The sequence below is a fragment of the Equus przewalskii genome, chromosome 19 (genome assembly GCF_037783145.1).
Source record: "Equus przewalskii isolate Varuska chromosome 19, EquPr2, whole genome shotgun sequence".
NCBI classification, from domain to species: domain Eukaryota; kingdom Metazoa; phylum Chordata; class Mammalia; order Perissodactyla; family Equidae; genus Equus; species Equus przewalskii.
The window spans coordinates 62,136,400-62,159,252 of NC_091849.1; the positions used below are offsets into that span (position 1 = coordinate 62,136,400).

Consider the following 22,853-nt stretch of genomic DNA (forward strand, 5'->3'; position numbering starts at 1 on the left):
CAGGGCCTTAGCTGAGCTGTCTTTACAGAACGTCTAAGGAAAATGGTGAAACAGAAACCATGGCTGCAGCAGTGAAGCTGGGAAGAGGAAGGAGCGAACCAACCACTCAAACGAAAGCAGTGGTTCCTCACCTAGAGACCAAGCAAGGCCAGACTCGGGGACCACGAAGGCTCTGAAGCAGTCTGCAGACACATTGGCACACATGCATTTGTGTGTTTTTCTGGGATATGGGCCCACAGCTTTCATCAGAATTTCAAAAATGTCCGTGAAGCTCTCCCCCACCACCTCACACATCCACACAAAGAACTTCTGTCATAGTTACACCCTCTGGGGAACAGAAGGGGCATTTTAATTTCTCTGCAGAAAACAGCACTAATATTATAAACATATGCCTGTAGAGATACCAGGAATTTAAAATTTTTTAAATGTATCTAAACAAGCTCAGTGTTTACTAAACACTAATCTAAACAAGCTTCTTTTCATTGAACATGATTATTTATAAGAAAACATGCAAGAGATTAAGAAACCGTATTTATTTCTTCTTTGGTACAGAGATGTCACCTCAAACCTTTAAAATAAATAATCTCGTCAATAAAACGCATGGCAGGATATTAAAATTCCTTCTTTGTTTTCACATAGAAGAGCTTAAAGTATTAACAGGTTTGGCATACAGTACAATTCAACAAAAATTCCGGCTGACTACACAAACCAGCACGTGATGTACGCAGTCACTCGGTGTGCTTTCCTGAGGGAGCACGAAGCACCAATTCTATTGACTGTAGTGGGGTTTCCCCATAACTAGTCTGGGAACCCTCTATACAGTTGAGGACAACATCTAAATAAGAATGAAAATAACTACTTCAACTGAGATAAACCAAACAGTTGTTTTGTTTATTGGCACAGAGGCCCACACTGTATCACTTATGTATAACACACCAAAGTTCAAGGTCCTGGGAACAGGATTATACATTTATTTAAAGGGAGGGTTTTTGTTCATTTTATTTTAACCACCGATTCTGCTCTCTCCCCTCCAAGGGAAAGCAATGAGGATTTATCGAGTAGCACCATTGTTCTAAATCTGATTGTCAAGTAGGACTTGGGTAATGACAGTGAAGGTGATGCATGGTAGTCATTTGCCTCAGCTTTGGGCGGTGATTCTCCTCAAGCTCCCTTGCCAGGCGTGGTTTATGCAGACAGCCAGGCAGCCTTTCACTTACTGGGCCCTTTGCTGAATGCTCGCTGACCAGCCTGCAAGGTGCAGGAGGCTGGCTCGCAGAAACCAGGAGGGCCAGGAGGTCCTGGGGGACCAGGGACACCAGGAATTCCTGCCACCCCTGGGGGGCCTCGCTCACCATCCCGGCCATTCCTCCCATAGCTGGCAGGACCTGGGTCACCTGAAACACACAAAAGATGGCACATGTGAAATGATGGGTGATGATGATGATAAAATTTCTTCAGTGGACTTGGGTTTCTTAGCAATAAAAAGTGAAGGAGACCTCAGCATCTCTAACCCACATTTCCGTCGGTAGAGCTGAGCTGCCCAATATGGTAGCCTCTAGCCATGTACGTCTACTGAGCACTAAAATGTGTCGAAGTCAAACTGGGGTGAACTGCGAGTGGAAAACACACCTGAACTTGGAAGACAATGAAATATTCAAAATTTTCACACTAATAATTTTTGTATTTATTACATGATGAAATAATATTCTGGACACAGTGGGTTAAATATATTCTTAAAATTAATTTCACCTTATTCTTTTAACGTTTTTAACGTGGCTACTAGCAGATTTAAAACTATACACCCAACTCACATTCGTGGCTCACATTCTATTTCTTTTGGACAGCACTCTGGTAGGATTGTCCCCTAGTTGTAATAGGTGATCAGTCTCTGGACAGGGAGCAGTGTGGCTCAGTGGTTAGAAGGAAAGGGTTTTGGAGACAGACAGCTGGCTGTAAGTTCTAGCTCTTCCATTTACGAATAGGTGACACCAGCAAGTCGCTAATCTCTCAGTTTCTTCATCTACAACGTGGGATACTGCCTGCCTTGTAATTAAATTCCATGCCTGGAAGCACCAGACAAATGGGGGCTATCATTACAATTATGAGGCTATCATTGATTAAGGTCTTTTAGGAGACTGTGCAATGTGCCCTACAAAGGTCCATGGTGTTCTTCTCATCAGGGGCTGACCCCTCCATGAACTTCACCATGGCTTAAGCTCCCCGGCGACATTTCTTCCTTGTGTCACGTTCAGAGGTTGTTTGGTCCCCTCAATGGAACATGGAACCCCCGACCAAAGAGGAATTTCTGCTGACAGTTGACCCCATCACACCAGCAGTGCTTTCATACATTACTGCAAGGGTGGCGATAAGAAATCAGTGTAAAACAAATTGTATTTGCCAGGATAATGTAGTTTACAGAGACCCTCATTCCATCTCAGCCATCTTAACTGGGCCTTTCAGCCAAAAAGGTGACAGCCAGGTCCACATGTCCAATTACACACCTGCTCAGGGTGGGCCCCTTTCCTTCTTTCTCAGCGGTTTTTAGTTTTCTTTTCCTAATTTAGTGGTCTTCTTACAGATGTCTTTCATTGGTCTTATTATAGTGGTCTGGTCTTATCAAGTGGTCTTAGCACATATACCTCACATACTTTTAGAAGGAAGGTAGGTTAGAGATCCCATTTGACGTATAACATCTCATTTTTCCTGTTATGTTTACAATTAGATCCACTCAAATCATAGGATAAAACAACAGTAAGTTTTAAGAGAATGATTATCGTTGACTCTATCCATCTCAAGGCTTTATCCCTCATGTATCCCATAAGCTTTCGTTCGACTATACTGAGATGTCTGTGTGTTTTCCTCTAAAGACGAGTCCCCGGAGAAAGCTTCTCCCTAACCCACTGCACTTGTAGACAGGGCGCTGGCAGAATCCTGCCTTGGGCAGAGCCGAGTCAGATCTGCTGACCCTGGGGGCTGATAAAGGTTGATTTTCTAAGGTGTAAAAGATAGGCCAGATATAAATACATATAAGAGGTAATGTTCATGCACCTTATCAGCAGCAATGTCCCCACTGAGACACACCAGGTCTGCCTTAACAAAATCAAATCAAGATTAGGAGGAGAAAATGCCCCAAGGAGAGGCCACAAACTGAAAGACCACAGGAGAGAGGCAGTTAATAGAGATCAGGTGGGCCAACCGGAGCCCACGGGCAACCCCTGCTTCTGTAGATAGCTTATCAGGACATAGCCACCGTCACTGGTTTATATGGCCTATGGCTGCTTTTGCACCACAAGCACAGAGTTGAGTAACTGCAAAAGAGACCACACGGCCCTCACAGCCAACAAATCTGGCCCTTTACAGAAAAAGTTTGCTGACCCCTAATGTAGTAAGAAAAAACGGCCCTGGATTAAGAAATTCCCTGCTGTCTTTACTAGAAGAAAACTGACAGCACAAGAGTAATGAAAATCGGCTCCTGATGTCCCACGTCCATGTCAGGGAGACACAGGGAGGACCAAGGCCTGTGCTGACCTGGAGAGTGGACGCTCAGCTCCACCAATAGCTGCTGGGAGGGAACACGGGCCGCCAGAACCTCTGATGACCCCCAAAGGAAGCTAGGAAGCTGAGTTTTTAAATAAACCTCTCTCAATTTTCAGTGTTAGCAACTAATTCAAATTTTTATTTAACCTTTGTAGAGCCAGCCTCCTGCCTAAAATCTTGAACTTAACGGAATTTATTCTCTAATACACAAACAATGTTAGAAGCAGAGGAAAGCTTTCTAGATGTTCATGTTTAGTTCCCCATTTCTACCCGCTCCAGGAGAGGTTCTGTCACTGGCTGCATTTCTTCCAGATTCCTGCTCAGCCTTTGAGGAAACAGTTGGTGAAGCCATCCTGTCTACCCCTGATTTATTTTAAGTAAAGTACATCTCACCCAATTCTCCCTTTGGCAAACGCAACAATCTACCCACTGGAGTTTTGGGTGAAGTCATCATCGTCATCATCATCACCATCATCATCACCACCACCATCATCATCATCACCAATACTTAGAAAATGCTTCCACTTTGCCGTGCACCATGCGCTATGCTCATCATTGATCCTGTTTTCCTCAAGTGTAAACTGAAAGTTAGGAAAGCTAAATAATTGTCCATAGTCACATAGCCAGACAGTGGTGGAGTTAGAAACGAGGGCCCTTTACCACACTCCAGTCTAACTGTATCTCCACACCCGTTGATTTGCTAACTCTGCTGAGGGTGTGTGCGTGTGTTGTGCTGGTGGTGTTCTTTGTAGAAAGAGGCACAATTGCCAAGAGTTAGTCTCAGTTCTTGTGGAGCTCTAACTGCCATAGGAAACTAAAGACATTTTCCTGAGGGTTTGTCCTGCAGACACGGCCAGAGAACCTCCACGTGGCAGACCGTCAGCTTCCGGGAGCCCTGACCTGGGCACTTGCTCTCAAAGGTGCCCCACAATTATTCTGTGGGAGCCTAGTTTGGGGTAACACTGTCACAGTCCAGGTGATTCAAGAAGTCCAGCAGCTGTGTCAGCAAACACCTATAAACTACTTTCAACTCTGAACAAGAAGAGAAGGCACGGATCCAAAGCGTTCTCACTCTGCTTTGTCGGCCTCACAGTGGGTTAGCCATACTAACCGCCTAATGACCACACTGTTTTCTGCAATTTCGAGGATGTATAAAAATATTATTGCCAAGGGGCCGGCCCCGTGGACAAGTGGCCCAGGGTCCACGGGTTCGGATCCTGGGCACAGACCTATGCACCACTTATCAAGCTATGGTGTGGTGATGTCCCCATAGAAGAACTAGAATGACTTGCAACCAGGATATGCAGCTATGTACTGGGGCTTTGGGGAGGAAAAGAAAAGAGGAAGATTGGAACAGATATTAGCTCAGGGCCACTCTTCCTCTCCAAAAACTGTACCTTAAAAAAATATATATACTATCGCCACACAGTTCATGATTTTTAAAAATGAATGTCTGTCATTCTCTGTGCAAACACTAGAGGGGAGTCATGTTACATCAAAGGAGGCCAGTCCCCATGGGCACATGCAGAAGGATTTAATACCTGCTGCAGAATGAGAGGGACTGTGCGTGCAGACTTAAAAAAATAAAACCAGCAAATGATTCTCAGCATTGTATAGGGTTTGTGACAGTTTATCCACTGTATGTCTGGGGACTTTCTTATATTTCCTTATGCTGAGCTGACTCTGGTGGTGTTTGACAAAGCATATATGTTTCAGGAATTGGTGTAAAGAGGCTGGTTTACATAAGATCCCCACAGCCAAATAAAATAGCAGCAATGGAATAGTAATGGAAATAGGATAAATGACTACTGTTAAACTGAAGCCTAAGCTGAGTGTGCCGTTTGTTTTGGGGAGTTTTTTCCACTCAATATTCACAAACAAAGGCCACTTGTATGCAGGTTTTGCACAAGACACCTGCCTAGCCCAGTGGCCTAGCGTGGCCCAGCGCAAAGCTGGCTCTGCCCTGCACGTCCAAGAAGGGAAGCATCTTAGCTCACAAGTCACCCTCCTGGGGCCACACACGACTCCTCATTTAACTTACTCCTTTCCCTCGTGAGTCTGAATCCACAAAGAGGAAGTCAGGACCCATTATTAAATATTTTTCCTCAAAATCCTCAGAGTACAAAGGAACTGGTCCCAAATGGGCAAGCGTGGCGGCAGCAGCACAAAGAGTAACTCTTCTGGAGACAACCCAATCAAGCAACTGCCAAAGTCAGATGGCTGGGTGGCAAGGACAAATGAATCCTACTCTGGACAGCCAGCCCATCATCTTGTCCACTACGTGAACTAGGACTCAGGAAGCATGAAGATTTGCCTCGATCACTTATTTCCTGAGAGACTTTGTCAGGGCCAGGGACCTTGTAAGTCTGTATTTTCCCAAATATAAAAAGAGGAATGACGATCATCACAACAGCTAAATTTGCAGGAGGTTTGTCATGTGCCAGGCACCAGTCTGAGTTCTGCAAGTATTAACACATACACAGATCCCCTGCGTGACTCTGCAGCAGGCCTGGTTACTGCCCAGTCCTGCAGAGAAGCAAAGGAAGCGCTGTGAGCAGGGGAGCCGACAGCAATGGGGGAGCAGGGCTCTCCCCGGCCCCTTCAACACCCGCCCCCTGCTCTGGCTGTGAGAAGCAAACTGATGTTTTCTGTGTGCATTTTCCACAATAGAGCACTTCATCCAAATGACAGCCAACGGAATGGCTGTAACAGTCACCTTCCGCCCAGATTAGGGAACTCAGTATGGCAACCCCAAGGGGCCACATGATGCTCAACACTGAATGGACTGAGAGATACGGGGGAGCGAGAACTGAAACTGTCCAGGAAGAACAAAGGACCTCCGATAGCTGGTAAACAAGGAGGTATTCGTTACATTTTTCAAATAGATATGTCAGCACCAAGAAGGATGATCAAATGGACTTTTTCTATTAGGGAGAATTTGAGTCTCAAATCCAACCATAGCTACAACAAAGAAGGTTGAAGAATATCCTGTTCTGCAGGATCTTGCTTTCAGGTAAGATGTATATTTATCTAGAAGGTTCTGGACACATTCCTGCACAAAGTCCTATTGAAGTTTCCTCTGGCTCCTAAAATCCTATAACTGTTAGGTTTGTGAGAGACCAGAAATCACATTCTCAGCTCAACCAGGGAAATTAAACCTGGTCCACCTGTCAGAGGACAATGAGCCAGTAGAATGATTCGCTGCCAACCAGGACTGGCATCTGTGATCAGAAGTAAAGCAGACGTTCTGGAAGGGGAGGTCTGAGGTGCAGGGGGCACTGCTGACTCTAGGGAGAACAACATATTCCTGCTGACCCAGAGCAGGAGGAAAATGCTGCGAGGGCGCAACCAGGGTCCAGCTTTGCCCCCATCTCTCCTTCCTTCACCTCAAAAGCAGAAGTGGATTTGTTACATTAATAACAGCATTGATAACCTAAATTTCTTGAGCACCTACCATGGCCAGAAACTGTCCTGAGCACTTTACATCCATTTTCTTTTAATTCTCGGACACTATCAGGGAGATATTACTATCACTATTTTATAAATAGGGAAACTGAGGCACAGAGCAATTCAGTAACTTCCCCAATGTCACAAAGCTGGTAAGTGACAGAGTCAAGATTTGAGCCAGGATGCCTGAATTGTGTACTCCACACTCAAAATAGCCCACTTTCAGAGAAACTGGCTCTAGGGGAGGAATGACCCAAAAGCTCCTGTTCAGGGACTTGATTGATTCGAGAAATCACTGGCTGCGCATATTCGCAGTGCGGACAGGAGCCTGCGAGCTGAGCAGCAAAGCGCCCGCGGGCCCTCAGAGAGGGAGACGACCGCGCACCTGCGCCCAGAGCTGCAGCACTGAGAAATCGCACCTTCTGGAAAGGTAGCCTAAACTTTTAAAAAATAATGTGGAGCTCAGATTTTTCCCTCAATAATGTCAACTATCCTCTCAATTAAAATGTAACCAGAGACCACAACTAGAAGGACCCACAACTGAAATATACAACTATGTACTTGGGGGATTTAGGGAGAAAAAGCAGGAAAAAAAAAAAAAGAAGATTGGCAACAGTTGTTAGCTCAGGTGCCAATCTTTAAAAAAAAAAAAAAATGTAACCAGAGGACAGAAAAAGAAAGAGCAGACTTCAGAGTGGTACCAGGAATGGAGGGGCAAGGACGGGCAGGAGGCAGAAAGAAAAAGCACAGGGCAGGGTTTCGTTGTCCTGAGAAGGGAGCCCATAACATTTTTAACAAATCAGATTGAAGTATTAAAGGCAAGACCAGCTATAATATGTATTTTTCTAAATTTTCAATTTTCACAAGGGAGACAAGATGAGGGCCAGGTAGAGCTGCCACTGGTGCGCTTGTCCTACCTTGCCATTCTGCCTGGACCTGTTTGTCTGACATCCTAAAAGCAAATCAGCAGAGCCCCTGGGCGGGCGGAGCACTGTCACTCTCCTGGCTCAGGGCAGATGAGGCAGCTCCGAGGGCTGCCCGTGGGCGGTGATGCGCTCCTGGTGGCGGCCTGGGACTCTGCACACACACAGCGGGTCCTCTGCCATCTTCCCATTTTTAAACTTATAATGTGGTTTATCAACAGATTTTTTGCAAATAAGAGTCCCCAGACACCATTATCGATTTTTGATAAAGGAAAATGTTGCCCATAGTGCAAGTCGACGTTAAGTGATTTGTCAACAAAATGGGTGGAAGAGAAATTGTAAGGCTATCCTATAGGTATAGAGATAATTAAGTAAATTGTAATGATGATATTTTATCAGCTCTAAAACCTCCTACTGCTACCATTTATAAAGGAGAAAAGCACTCAGTAAGGTCTGTTTTGTTTTTTTCTTTTCTGAACATCCATCAGTGACTCCAGACTTCACCATATGCTAAAATCTTCCTCTCTTGGTTCCCTTTAGCTCCAACCAGATATTCTTTCCTTTTCCAATCATAAAAATTTATCAGTTTGTGAAAACATCTTGACAGGCCCATGGATCACAGTTTTAGAAATGCAGTGTTTGAGCTATCTCCAAATGTATTCATATTTTTTTAAAAAAATATTTAATGAGAAAGCAATCCCCAAGAGCAATGAAATGGATAATTAGAAAGCAATGATGTTTGGAGCTGCAATTATAGCCATGATTGAATATGTAAGCCTCTGGCAGAATCAGAAGATGATCATTTCTTTTTCTAATTTTCCCTTAACCAAGTTTTCCAAATTCACTGGGAAATGCGTGTACACCCCCTTCCTGAACGACCCCTCGAATCCCCTCTCCTCAGCTCCAGGGCGCGGGAGCTCCCCAGCCACCGCCTCAGCAGCTCTAAGAGAAGCTGCTGGGAGGCTGCACATCTTTCCTGCTCTGAGCAGGCCTGGCTCGCGGCCCTGCCTGCGGCTTCTGCGTCTGGGCTGTAAGTCAGTGCCCGGTGGAGAGGCTGCTGCAGCCCGATTTCAGCGACAGAGGACCAGTGTGTGGAGAGAAGAGAGGCCCAGTGAGGGAACCCAGGCTCTCCACACACAGGCTCCTTTGTCGCTCAGCCGACGCAGCTGCGCTTTGTGGTTTGTGCGTGTATCCATGGGGCCGAGCAGGAATGTTCAGGTTTATTTTGGGGGATATGGGTTTCTGGAAGGTCAGCATGTCTGCAACAGGAGCTTTTAAAATAAAATTCCAGTTACTCCCTGTGCAACATGAATAGTTTGTAAACTTGGATTAATTTTCCTGTTGCTCTGACTTTTCAGTTAAAAAAAATAAACAGGAAACTATCAGTGGGGCTGGAAATGGATAGGGCCCCATTCCTTCAGAACTTTATAACAAGTGCACTGTGGCTGGACCTTGACACAATTTTTTTAAAGCATCTACTTATTCAAGAAATTAATATTCAAGTCCTGATACTTATTTTCTCACAAAAGATACAGACATGATTTACAGATCATTTAACTCTTCACGGAAGTTGGCCTTGAAAAATCAATGCCAGCCATTATTGAGTATCACTTAATATGCTTAAGTAAACAAAGAGGAATTCTTTAAATGTTACCCAATTCAGACTACCCGCTTCTACCGACTCCTCCACCTCGTCCCGCACATACACCACACGCTTACCTGGGAGACCCGTAGCTCCGGGAAGACCTTTTGGACCCCTTCCTGGAGGGCCACGTTCCCCTCTTTCTCCCAAGTCACCTGCATTTCAGTAGAGAAATGTTATTTTTCTGTATATCTATTAGAATAAAGTTCCATATTTTTAAGCTTTAACCAAAGCCAAAATTTAGAAACCAAAAGGTCATGAAGTTGCTACAAACTAGGTTGTAGTAAGCATGTAGCAGGGCAGAAATCAAGTTAATTATACTAACAGATCTAAGGGGAAAAATCAAGTGATCATATCCATGGATGCTGAAAAGACATTTGAAAAAACTGAACATGCATTCCTGATAAACATTCAATAAAATAAGAATCATGGCTACCCTCTTACCATGAAATAAGACACCACCTCTACCCAAAGGTGGCATCATGCCTAAGGGGGACACGAGAGGCAGTTCCACCATAGTCAGAACATTAGGAAGATGCCCACTCCAGCGCTATCATTTATCATTTGGTTTGAGGAGTTAAAAGCATCCCCATTTTCAAGTGATATGAGTATATATCTTAAACCCTAGAAAATCAACTCAAAATCTGCTACAAGCAATAAGAGAATTCAGTAAAATAGCAAGGTAAGAAATTAATATATGGAAATCAGTAATTTTCATATATACGAACAAGAACCAGTAATAAGATGTAGTAAAAACAGATCTCATTTATCATAGGAATTAAAATATTAAATAGCTAGGAATAACTTTAATCAGAAATACACAAATCCAATATGAAAAAAAATGAACATTTCTAAAGGATACAAAGACTTGAAAATATTTTTAGATGGAACATCATCATAAAAAGTTGTCAGTTCTCCCTAAGCCGAATTTTCATCATGATCCCAATAAAAATACATATTTTTTTAGCCAAAGAGGTGATTCTGAAGTTTGTATAGAAAAATACATAACCCAGAGTAGCCATAAACACTCCAAAAGAAAAAGCAACATGAAAAGAATTAACCCTACCAGATACTAAACCAGTGAAAACGTTGTGGTACTTGGGACATGAATGGACAGACCAGTAAAACAGAATAGAAGACCCCAAAACAGGCCCAATACATATAGGAGTTTGGTTTGTAATAAAGGTGGCACCTTAAAGTGAGAAAAAGTTGAATAATTCAATAAATAGTGTTAGTTAAAAAGTGGGTAGCCAACTGGAAAAAAAAGTTGGATCTATTCCTCACACCATAATCCAGGATGAATTACAAATGGATAAAATATTAAATGTAATTTAAAAATCAGAAGAAAACAAAAGAGAATTATTTTATAACCTCAGATTTGAGTCGGCCTTTGTCGTATGATTCAAAATACGAAGAGTTACTCAAATCAATACAAAAAGGCCAATGACAATAACAAATAAGCAGAAAGCATGAGCAAGAAAGTCACTAAAGGGAAATAAAAGCGGCTTTCCTGACTTCACTCTCAAAACAAAATTAGTATAAATTAAGAATAACAGGATGCTATTTTAACCTAGAAGATCAGCAAAAATTCCAGAGTTTAATTAAACATATGCCAGCAAGTCTGTGGAAAAATACACTATTGTATATTGCGGATAAGACTAAATTGTTACAGTCTCTTGGAGGGCAATTAGACAATACCTATCAAAATTACAAATGGAAGTACCATTTTACCCAGCAATTCTGCTTCTAGGAATTTATCCTAGACATATAGAGCTGATGTTGATAATTATACAAAAGTGAAATGTAGACAACGTTTTCACTGCAGCCTTGACGTAACGGCAGAAGACTGGAAACAATCTAAGTGTCCATTAAAGGGTTAAATACCTCATGGTGCATCTACAGAACGGAATACTATGCAGCTGTGGAGAACCAGGACTCTCTTTGAAAGGACGTATTGTCTCTTTTCCAAGACATATTGTTAAGGGAAAAAAGCAAGGTCCAGAGCGCTTACTAAAGGACGATGTGATTTCATTTTGTAAAGGATGTCCGGAAAACATATATGCATATATTCCTGTACATCATCACTAGCACGCATACGTAAGACATTAGCAACAGCGATCACCTAACGGGAAGAACAAAGGAAGCTGGGCAGATGGGAGACCGACGGGGAGAGAAACCCGTCATCAAATATCTTTTTATACATTTTCAAATTCTTGAACAATGTAAATTTAGTACTACCAAAAATAAATTAATGAATTTTCAAAATCTGAAGTGTGCTGTCAAAAGTGCCCACATTTCACTACTGACTCATTATTTATGGGGAATATGCTTTGGATTACAACCAACCATGTGAATTTGCAAGACAGTTGATTGAACTTGGGGATTCAGCAGCCATGGAACAAAGTTGCCTTAATTATCTTGGCCCCTGCAGAGACCAAACCCGGAACCGCAGCCTCATTAACAACGCAGCCCCTCCTTAGTTAGCTGCTCTAGCAGGAGGCTCAATTCCCCTACCCCATTAGCACAGTATCCCATCATTATCTCATTACACTTTTAGAAGGTGCCATGATTTTACAACAAATTCTATACAAAATCATTTTTTCCAAACATCCCCATCAGCCAAACCTCATTTAATATGGAGTCAAGTTTATCGTCTAAAAAACAAAGACATGTATGCAACTAAAATAGGAAAACTACCCGTACAACGCACATTAGTCAGTCAGAAATCTCTAATTGTGAAGTGAATGTTTAAATAGCCACCATATTTTGATTTTAGCTATGAATGTCCTTGTATGAATATTTTTATGATGAATCAACTACATTTTCGGAAGAATTTAAATCTATATAAAATACTGTATACAGATACAGAGTTCCGGGTGAACTCATATGCATGTAAGCTGGTTTCTTTAAGCTCATCATCAATGTGGCCTTGCTGTATTAGGAAGATAGGACAATTAGCATTTTGAAAACTAACGGCTTCAGCACTCCTGTTAACTTAGCAATTTAAATGCCATATCTCTGTAATTCTGGAGGCTGGCAATGAGAGAGAATCTTTAAATGTGCCATATTTTCTGAAGCTATGAGACGAAGATTGTAAATTAAAATGCAACTTTCACACTAACGGTGAAAGTTACACACATTCCAGCGTGAAGCCACACCAGCTTGGAAATGCTGGCTGCAAGGAATAAGAGGGCTGTCTTAGTTGTCATGCTGTCCTCTGGTTATCGGTCATAGAAAAACACATTTCCGACGGGCTCCAAGATGAAGCCACAGGCTGCTCCACAGCAGACCGTGCCCGCAGCCGGTTCCCTGGATCGCCAAGGTTAAGCCACTTCTCCAAACCCTGCTCACGTCTTCTTTTAAGATGCACAAAAACCAGCTCAAGGAACTAAAGGTCCGCCTTTGTGGACACATGAATACAAAACACACATAATACACATACACAAGGAGTCACAAGGTACACATAAAAAGCTTGTAAAATAGGCTTTAGATAAGGCATGAAGGAAAATATGCAGTTTGAGTAGAAAACCAGCTCATTATGAATGAAGTAGCTAAAACTCAAGAAATTCTCATTGCTCCATAGTTGCTATTTATTTCGTTTATTTGAAAGCTGTAACTGATGTTCCATCTCCCTGTGAACAGATTACTATTTAAAAGGTGTTGGTCACAGTTATGACATGTGTACTTTCTCAAGCGTACATTTATATATTGACACGTCTATTCGACTCACACTAAAATATCTAAAAGGATATGCAGCCTTATTCAAAGGGACTTAAAATTAATCCAAACCCTGAATATTTAAAAACAGTGTTTCTGACATGAAAGACTAGCAATGCTAAGCAAAGTGAGCATCGAGCCAGTTCGATGCCTCTCACGTTTCTGCTTGAGTAAGCACATAAAATGACACGCAGCATGGGCCTTGGCCCTAACACATTTGTGTGATACTGTATAAAACATGTCAATGAAAAACAAAAATAATTATGACTTAAGCTTTGAGTGTGATTTGAGGGGCATTTCTACTAGCTCCTACTGAAAACGTTCCACTGTGTTTTTCAGAGTAATTTTTTTTAGGAGGAAAACAGTGATTTGATTAAGACATAGCCTGAACTGTTAAAAGCTTTAGTAAAACTTATTTGTTTGTTATTTATGTAGCAATTTCTCTGGAAAAAGACTCTCAAAGTGACTATATGACAGATCCTTCTTTATTAGGCATGAAAAAAGGCCACAGGGGACAACAAAACACATTCCTTCTCTAATTGGCTAAACATTTAAATTTCAAATGGTGGGGTGTTTATTCTCAGGGAAAATTTGATCTAAAACCTTTGGAAAGGAGAACTCTATCTGTTTTCTATTAAATACCACTGTTAACGCATGTGGTGGGACAAGAAAGGTGAGTCAAGTCACCTAGAATCACGTATTTCCAAATGTGTGACAGCGTTGATGGATAAAGAAAATCTGATCACTCCTTTCTGCCCACACCCCAAATTCTTAAAAAGTGATCAGAAGTAAAACTGAGAGAAGATGCTGCTTTAAAAGAACCCCATGACAAGACAGGGATAGGGGAGGGTGGGGAGACAAAGCCCTTTAGAAAAAAGAAAAGGACTCTATCACGTCTAGATTCTAGACTATGCCATAAATACTGTAGAAAATTAGGGGAAGTCCCTCATACGATCAAACTATCTTGATGAATGAACTCAGTGTAGAGACATCATCCAGCTTCCAAATATAGAAATACATTTTTCTTCCCTTCAAAATAAGGTTCCTCTGCTACCCCACCAGCCGCTGTTCCATCTGCAAGGGCGTCCCAGAACGCCCGGAACAGTCACCTGGTTCCCAGTGGTTCCCAGCCCTGGGTGCAAATGAAAGTCACCTGGGGAATATTTTTAAAGCCTGACGCTGAGACCCGTTAAGTCAGAATCTCTGGGAAGGGGACCCGGACCTGGAGAGTTCTGAAGCCCCTCAGGTGATTCCGGAGAGCAGCCCAGGCTGAGAAACGCAGCTGTAGGCACTCTCCTGGCATAGCAAGTAGACAGACATTTTTGTTTCTCGGAGAATAAAATGGGGCTTCAAGAGAGTTCTCTTACTAACTCAAAGCTAAGCTCTGCCCCAAATAAAGGGACTTCCTTTTAGCCAAAAATGAGGGCTATGATTTCGATAGCCCATGCAAGGTGCTCCTTTCCAATGGGAAGATGGGCGGGTGCTCTACACCAGCACATGAGCTATGTCCTAACCCCCGGCAGGCTGGGCAGAGCACAGAGCACTGGGCCGCCTCCAGGCTTCCCATTCAGTGAGTCTGGGGACTGGAGCATCTGCACGCCTCAGACGGTCCCGGACGACACTGATGCTCCAGGGCCCACTGTGTTGGAAATGCTGCTCTGGAGTGAGCTCAGGAAAGCCTGGAGTGGGCTTGAGCCCAACAACCTGCCCGAGGCAGCAGAGTGTCTGAGAAACGGTTTACAAAGCAAATGGTGACTAACCACAGAGCGAGCCTATGAAACGATTCCTGAACTAGTAGCTGAAAGCAGGACAGACGTGAGTGGCTGTGTGCCTCTTTCAGAGAAAATATCCAGTTCTCCTCAAGATGAACTCTGAGCTCTCCCCGTATTTGACTTCATCTGGCCTCTGAAAACCTTGAAATTGTGCCAAGCTTACAAGAGGCCCCAATTACGGCTTGTTTTTTAACATGCAGCTCTGCACATGCCAAAAAAAAAGGAAAAAAATCAAATATAATTAACAAAATTGTTCCAGCTGAGAGCGTAGTCAGCCAAATGCATCAGCAATTCATTTAGAGATCCAGAAAGGCAGCTTGCCTGCCCTCTGACCTTCACACCACAATGTTTATCCCTAATTGGAGCACCACCGTTTAAAAAATAAAACTCCCTCTCGTGTTCGTGATGCTGCGTCTTTCTGAAGTTCCCCAGAGAGCTGTCAGTCACTCATCAGGATACAGACTCCTCACTCTACTCAGTCCTCTCTGTAAATTACCCGGGACACACAGCCCCAGGCTGACATACTGACTCGCCCCAACTACCCACGCCATCTGCAGCAAACAGTCCTTCCGCAAGTCCTGCTGAAGACCCACCCCACTCACAATCCTATTGTTCTGCAAAACACTGGACGCAAAGGCCAGATACGCTTTAAATAAAAGGGAGGAAACAAACTCTCCCTCTCACATGTTAAGGAAGGAATAAAGTTACATTATATTTCAGAGCCAAAAAAAGCCCACCAAAACTAAATATCCAGTGTCACTTTTTAAAAGAAGAGGGATGCAGCTTCCATTCATGAAGTAATTTTTCTTACGTCATGCTAACAAATCTGACTTAGTTCAAGTAACGATACAAACATTCTAAGCTTGGTTATCATCTTAGAAGAGCTCTACAATGATTTTAGGGTCTCAAAAAGAAAATAGCTGAGTGATCCTTTACCAGATCCTGTCAAGTTTATTTTGAACTGTGACTGAGGCAGAGTGTAACTGAAAAAGATCAGTACTAAAAGTCAAGGAACCTTGATTCTAGTATGGTCTACTGTGGTCATACAGCACGGTCAAGAGCATATCCTATAACAGTTTTCTAATCTTTACAACGACCGCTGTTAAAGAGAACAATGCACCTTCTCATCTCACGGGATATTTGGAGCTTGGCAGGACACGCGAATGCATCTGAAAAAGGACAGTGCGTGTTCCTTGGCTCCACCTGGGCAAAATGACTTACCTTTAGGTCCCTTCAAACCTAGAGCGCCGGGGGGCCCTTTAATGCCTGGGAGGCCACGAGGTCCCATCTGGCCTGGGAAACCATTCTCTCCAGGGGGTCCAGGGGGACCCGGGGGACCAGGCCTGCCAGGGAGGCCAGAGGCCCCGGAGTCTGGACGCTTGAGACTAGCAGCCATCTCAGCAAGATGCTCTAAAAGATAATAAACAAAATGGTCCAGAAAAGTCAGAAACATGAAAGTAATTTAAATGAAAAGAGAGGTATTTCAAGTGCCTTTTTTCTAAATGTGTCACCAGAGTTTCAGAATTGGTGGTGAGCAATGAATAAAATGGATCCTATTTCTGTGGGCTTTCTGCCAGGAAGCTCACTGGTGCTGTGCACTCAGCTCTCCCTGGAAATATTTGGTCCTGCTGTTGTGAGACAAGGGGTGGGGGATAAAAACCTCAGAGAGCAGGGCTTAGGGGTCAGCGGTGTTCTAAAAGGATGAGTGCGCCACCTGAATCCTGGCTTCCTGGCTGAAAACCCAGAACAGGAAGAAAATGAGTTTCTTAACACAGGTAGAAGTGGATGTCCAGAAGCTTTTTAAAAGCCAAGGACGTTGCCCAGAATTAGTACTGACACACCATTTGAGACCTAGCCTCACATTTTTAGTTTGAATAAGTAACCTGAAATATCCTGAGGATTCGTGACTTCTTATAAATTCTCCTCTCAAAAGTTTTTTCATGCTTGGAATAGACAACAGGCATTAAAAATAGCCTGCTTCTTGGGAATGGTCACAGTCTGACTTAAAAATTAATAACTGTGTGGGCTTTTTCAAGAACCAGTAAATAGATTAAGAACCATCCACTAAAACCATGGAGAACAAGAAAACTTTCCCATTAAAATACTCTAAGGAAATAGTCTAGTGTAATATTTTTTAAAGCTTTAGGGTGTGGAGAAGAATATGAATTGAAAGCACATTTCTAACCAACATTTTTAAATTGTTTAAATGCGAGTAGTCTGAGTTTGCCTTATGTAAGTAAGAGTTAGCATAAAATCAATTTTCCAGATATGTAACATCTAAAATTGAAATAGCCTTTCAAGACAAAATGTCTGCAATATTAATTTTCAAATATAGAGGTGACAATTTCATTATGAAAAGCCTTGCAAGTCTGCTAGACAAACTATACTATCTCCTGAACATACAGAAGAAGAGTATTTCTTCATGATAGAATCAATTCCGACCAGACTAAGACAATTATTTGTTAGAAGGCCCCGTTACAGGTTCTACTCAGTGATACGGTGTTTTCACACATCCTCCGTGACTGTGTGGTTTCAGAACTAGATCGATTCCAAAATGGCTATGACAACTAGCAATCGTCATAGCTACAGGCGAATTTAGATAAAGGTTAACAAATGTGAAAATATATCACCATTTTGGTAAAATACTAGCTATTGATTTTCTACATTTGCGGTTCACGAGTAGAGAGAATGTCCTTTTGCTTCCTCTGGGCACAGAGTCCCTCCTTTCCTTCTCATACAGTCTACAGAGAGATTCGAGGTCAGTGCCAGGGATCCACTGTGTGTAGGATGTTAAGGAGGGAAAGATCCCGAGAATTTGTGTTCCAAAGGGAGAAAAAAGCTGTATGTGAGTCTGTGTGTGCATGTGTGTGTACCTTCTTGTAAATTAACCCCCTTGGGAAAAAAAAAAAAAAGAAAATCCAGGCAAAGACAGAAAGGTAATATTTTTCTTTGAGGCTCTGAGTTATTGTGGATGGCAACAAACTGGATACAACAGAATTGACATTACTATTATGCAAAATCTCCCCCTTTCAAGCATACAGCAAGTCAAGCCACTGTGCGTTATTCACCTTGCATCACTCTCATGCAAACCTGCTTGATGTGCTGGTCTGTTGGAGCTCTACCCTGGGACAGAAGAGAAGACAGACAGTTCACACACGGAACCACAAAGAGGACATTGTACCTCCTAAACTGACAGGCTCAGCAAGGACCCGGCGGCTGGCTTTGCAGGAGAGCTGGCCCCTGCTGCTGAGGAGCTGCTGTCTGGTCCAGCCCGGCTGCCCCCCTCACCGTCAACCCCACCCCCAGCTGCCATGGGATGGAGTCTCCAAAGGGAAACCCCAGGGCTGCCCACCACTCACTGGAGGGCCCTGGATACCGGGCAGGCCGGTGGCGCCCTGTTCTCCCTGCACGCCTCTCGGTCCGGGAGGTCCTCTTGGTCCTTCCTCTCCAGGAAGCCCCCGACTTCCTTCAGGCCCCCTCGAGCCAGGCTCCCCAGGGTTACCCGCCTAGAATAAAACGACACATTGTAACACCCAGGGTAACACAGACAGCGTCTGCTTAACATTAACACAAGCTCTCACATGAAACTCCCGGTTTACTGACATTCTGTCTGCTAAGAAGCTACATTCAGGGGTTACAAATCCTCAGGGTAAAGACACAGATGCCACCCAACGACTGGGTCTCTGAGAATTCCAGTTCTAGTAAACTTGTAAATACTCTTTCTTTTTGGTTATTACTTCAAAACGTTAACTGGAATAGCACATTTTTAAAACCACATCTGTCATACTTTAAGCTACTTCCTAAGAGCAAGTTAGTTTTGAATAAGACTTGTTAACTTTTTCTGGCTACAAAAAGGCCACCGAGTCCATACAAGACACGTTGGTTTGCATATCATCAATGAAGAAAACATAAAATAAAGATATTTCCAAGAGTATAGGTTATTTAGCTTTTATAACATTCTTTGGAGAATTTGAGGAAGGCAGATGTATCCAGGAACTGTAAAATACTAAGATAAACTAAATGAATACAGTTAAAATGGTACATTTAAAATGCTGTCTTTAAAATTAATGCATTTAAAATACTGGAACAAAAAGAGTGAGTCCACCATTTATCTAAGTATTGAGGAAGTTAAAAATCTAAATATTGAAAAGGTTAAAAATAAACTGTTTCCTTAGCACAAAAGCATATACCAGTTAGATTTTTTTTTTCCTGAAAGCAAGCCACTAAAGGCATTTTTAAAAGTCTTCATCTACAATAACTGCTTTTAAAAGAGACTAAATTAATTCACTTTTTGCTGAACCACCTGCGGTGGCATCTGTGGCACAGTAGTTACAACGTACTGCTGTTTACAGAATAAGAATGAGAAGATGAAAGGACGGGCGGCGCCAGGGGTGCTGGTGTGCAGGACTGGAAGGCTCACGAAGCAGCCCAATGCTGCTTCTTTTCATCCATCTAGAAAGAGCCAACTCTTCCAAACGTGCTCTAAACTGAAGGGAAGAAGGGGATGAAGCAATGCTTTCACTAGACACAGCTAAGCGAGGCTCAGCCAGGGCGCTTTCCCAATCTCTCTTTATGCAAAACGTTGATACTCATCTAAGTCAACCTGCCCAAATTGCTTCTATGAAGAAATTACGGCTTAAACAACTTCCTGAAAGAGTGTCAGCAGGGAGAGCTAGATGTCTATGGAAGGCTGGGGAATTCTGGGGTGCAGAACTGTGACATCTTCTGAACGAAGTCAGAAATGCACTTCAGAACTGGCAGAAAACAAAGGAGATCAATCAGAGTGCATGATGTTGCTGGCAACGTCTGGAAAATTTCTAGAACGAGCGACAGGACTTTTCTGATGAAGAGATCAAGGGCCAACATGGCAGGCCCTCTGAAGGGCCCTGTTCTTTGGGAAAGGACTCCTTCACTGAGGAATGGGACACTGTAGCAGAAATTGGCACAGACTTCACCGGCTCATCAAGTCTGTCTGCTGAAATCACCAAGGAGAGAGAAAGTCCTTCTGTTAGTAACTATTTCTCCTGATTCTGGGACAGTACCCTGCAATTTCATCAGGATTACCTGGGCTGCATCAGAGAAAACAGGGGTAGAAAGGGAGGGGTGATAAATCAAGAGCTAATTTCTAGTATTGTAACCAAATTTAAATGAAATTAACTCATTTTGACCACTGCATTGTTCATTCACTGTTTTCTTTTATAGCTTGAATTCTTATCATTGAACATTACTGATTATTTCTGGATAGTAAAGTAGGACTTCTATGACCAAATTCTATCAATGTTTACTCTTTACATTTTTCTCAATCTTAAACCATTCTGTCAAAGATTCTCAGGCATAAAGATGTTACTTGAGCTTGAGACTGCCACATGGTGTTTAGAGGCCTCTGTAGATAGGTAAGTTAATACAATGTAACAATTTCCATCTCACTGGTGTGTGAGGAGCCCGCGCACTGTAACCAAGTCTGGGTGGGTCCTCCTGGAGAAAGTTGGGCTGAGGATGCGCTGAATGCTTACATAGAGGTGGCTACTCTAAGGCAAGAGGAACCATGCTCCAGGCTAGAACAGCACAGGGCGTTACAGAGCAGCCAGCCAAGCAAGAAAAATGGCAGACAGAGGGAGTTCTACAGGCAGGAGATGAGGCTGGAGAGGCGGAGACCACTTCATCGAAGGCTTTGTATACTTTGCTAAAAGTCTGATTTTAGTCTATAAAATATCATTCTTGAAGGGTTTTAAGCATAGAATGGATAAATAGTGGGCTTTATCTTTTTATCGAGATTACTTTGGATGCCACGAGGATATGCTGGACAGCGACAGAGAGGCGTGAGGGAGATTCCAGAAATAGGATGGACTGAGAGAGTAACTGGAAGCTGGTGGTAGTGGCATTTGAGATGGAGGTCTGAGCTTCATCTTTTCTCCTTCTACTATCTTAAATTCCTTATTCTATTAGATGGGCATTCCTTTCAAATGAGAAAATCATCCCAGGTTTGCTATAATTGGTTCTATAATTCTAAATACATCTCTTCTCTAAGGACATCAGTTTAGTTTCGGTAAGATGATGAATTGAATGAGATGATCATCTTCGAGCTCTAATAATTCTCTATTTTCTTGTGCAGTATGCCCTTATCTTACTTTCCCACCTAGAACACACACGAGATTAAGAAAATCACTGAAATAATGGCAGTGGTATAACTGCCAATGACATGTGCTTATACTCATGTGCCCACAAAGCATGAGTCAGTTCTTTTAAAATGACCCATTTGTGGAAGAAATTACCATGTCATACTCACTGAGCCTCCTATAATATGAAAAAAAGTCCTTTAGAGTGGTTAGTTCAAAAGGCAGATCCATTTACACTGTTGTGAGGTTTTTTCCCTGGGAATGGATTAATCTATAACTTAAAGAATAAATTTAGTCATTAATTTCTTTGAAGGTAAGTCCTTTAAGAATTGAATTTTAGAATGATTTTGTAAAGCAAAGCACTGCATTTTCTAGAGCTTTACTGATGTTTTTATTTTTTATACCATTACTGTTCATTATACTTACAGATCCCTTTGGGCCGGGTAATCCTATATCTCCCTAAATCAATAAAACAAAATTATATTAGAACAATGTATTCACATTTGAAAGTTTACTAAAAACATTTAAAAGGTTATTGGGCTGCTGAAATCTATAGAAAACCATGAACAAACAAACCCTAGCACCGTAAAAAAAAAAAAAAAAAAAACCCAGTAGGTTCTAGAACTTTGGTTTCTAGTCCTAGTTCTGCTAGTTAACTTTGTGACCCTGTGTGAGCCCTGTGACCTTCCAGCCCTTGGCTAACTTCTCTGTGAAATAAGAGGGTTGAATCAGAGCTTTCTAAGGCTCCATCCAGATCTAAAATGCTAGGGGATAACAATTAAAATATGTAAATAGGAAGATATTAAACTATCATGCTGTAATGAAATATAACAGAATTTAAACCTGATGACTTCATTATGAAACTCTAACCATATTTTAAAACTCATCCCTCAAAAGTTTATGCGACCAAATATGCATGTTTTTATGCTTAGAAAAAAACCTGAAAATCTCCCACCACTAATTCTAGACATGAATTCAGCTCAAGTTTTAGCATATCAGTTCATCTCCACTACAAAGCAGAATGATTCAAAACATGCTCTTAGCCCATAAAATGACTAATTTTAACAGAAAGTAAATTGAAATAATCTTTTTTAAAAATTTACTTAATAGTTAGGAAGCTTTGCCTAATTCAGATGTTACACTTATAGTAACTCTAAATCCTGAAAATCTGAATAAAACATTACCAGAATTTCTTCCTGCACTAAAAGCTCCCTGAAACCATCTCATGAGAAATTTCTCCTCCCCACCCCAAAGCAGCAGACATCGGTTTCCACGCTGGTCCTGTCGGATTGTGTCGAAACCTTGGGGTGAGCCAGCAGATGGCTGGAGCAGTTCTGCAGTAAAGACGGCCTCTCCCATTCTTCCTGCTGCCTGCAGACTTAGCAGCATCTTCTGGAGATGGAGTCCTTTGTTGGGAAGGTTTTAGACCAGAGAGAATGCCCACGGGCACACTGTGAGCCACAGCTTTCCAACTAGAATAAAATTCTAATTTCGTTTCCATGAGATGCACTCTTCTTAGACTTTCTAGTCATGTAAGAATCAGCGTGAATGTCTAGATGTAAGGCCACAAGAAAATTCGCCATTTATAAGGGAACACTTTGTTCTCCCAACATTCAAGGCCAGGCCTATCACTTTTGGGGTATGTCCCCTCTGCTTTACCTGACCTTGGCTGTAACATTGGGGAGTCATCTGTTAGTTT

General features: G+C 42.4%; 1 protein-coding gene across 3 annotated transcripts in view; it reads right to left on the reverse strand.

The window, feature by feature from the left end:
* Nucleotides 1-518: 518 nt before the first annotated feature.
* COL9A1 (collagen type IX alpha 1 chain) overlaps nucleotides 519-22,853 on the reverse strand; it is an 82,227-nt gene continuing 59,892 nt past the window's right edge. For all 3 annotated transcript variants that reach the window (XM_070584882.1, XM_070584881.1, XM_070584880.1), the window contains 6 exons: nucleotides 21,581-21,613; nucleotides 18,398-18,544; nucleotides 18,107-18,161; nucleotides 16,260-16,448; nucleotides 9,627-9,704; nucleotides 519-1,394 (listed from right to left, as the gene is read on the reverse strand). In XM_070584882.1, coding sequence (XP_070440983.1) covers nucleotides 1,210-1,394; nucleotides 9,627-9,704; nucleotides 16,260-16,448; nucleotides 18,107-18,161; nucleotides 18,398-18,544; nucleotides 21,581-21,613 — 687 coding nt within the window. In that variant the 3' untranslated portion in view covers nucleotides 519-1,209. The remainder of the gene's footprint in view (nucleotides 1,395-9,626; nucleotides 9,705-16,259; nucleotides 16,449-18,106; nucleotides 18,162-18,397; nucleotides 18,545-21,580; nucleotides 21,614-22,853) is intronic.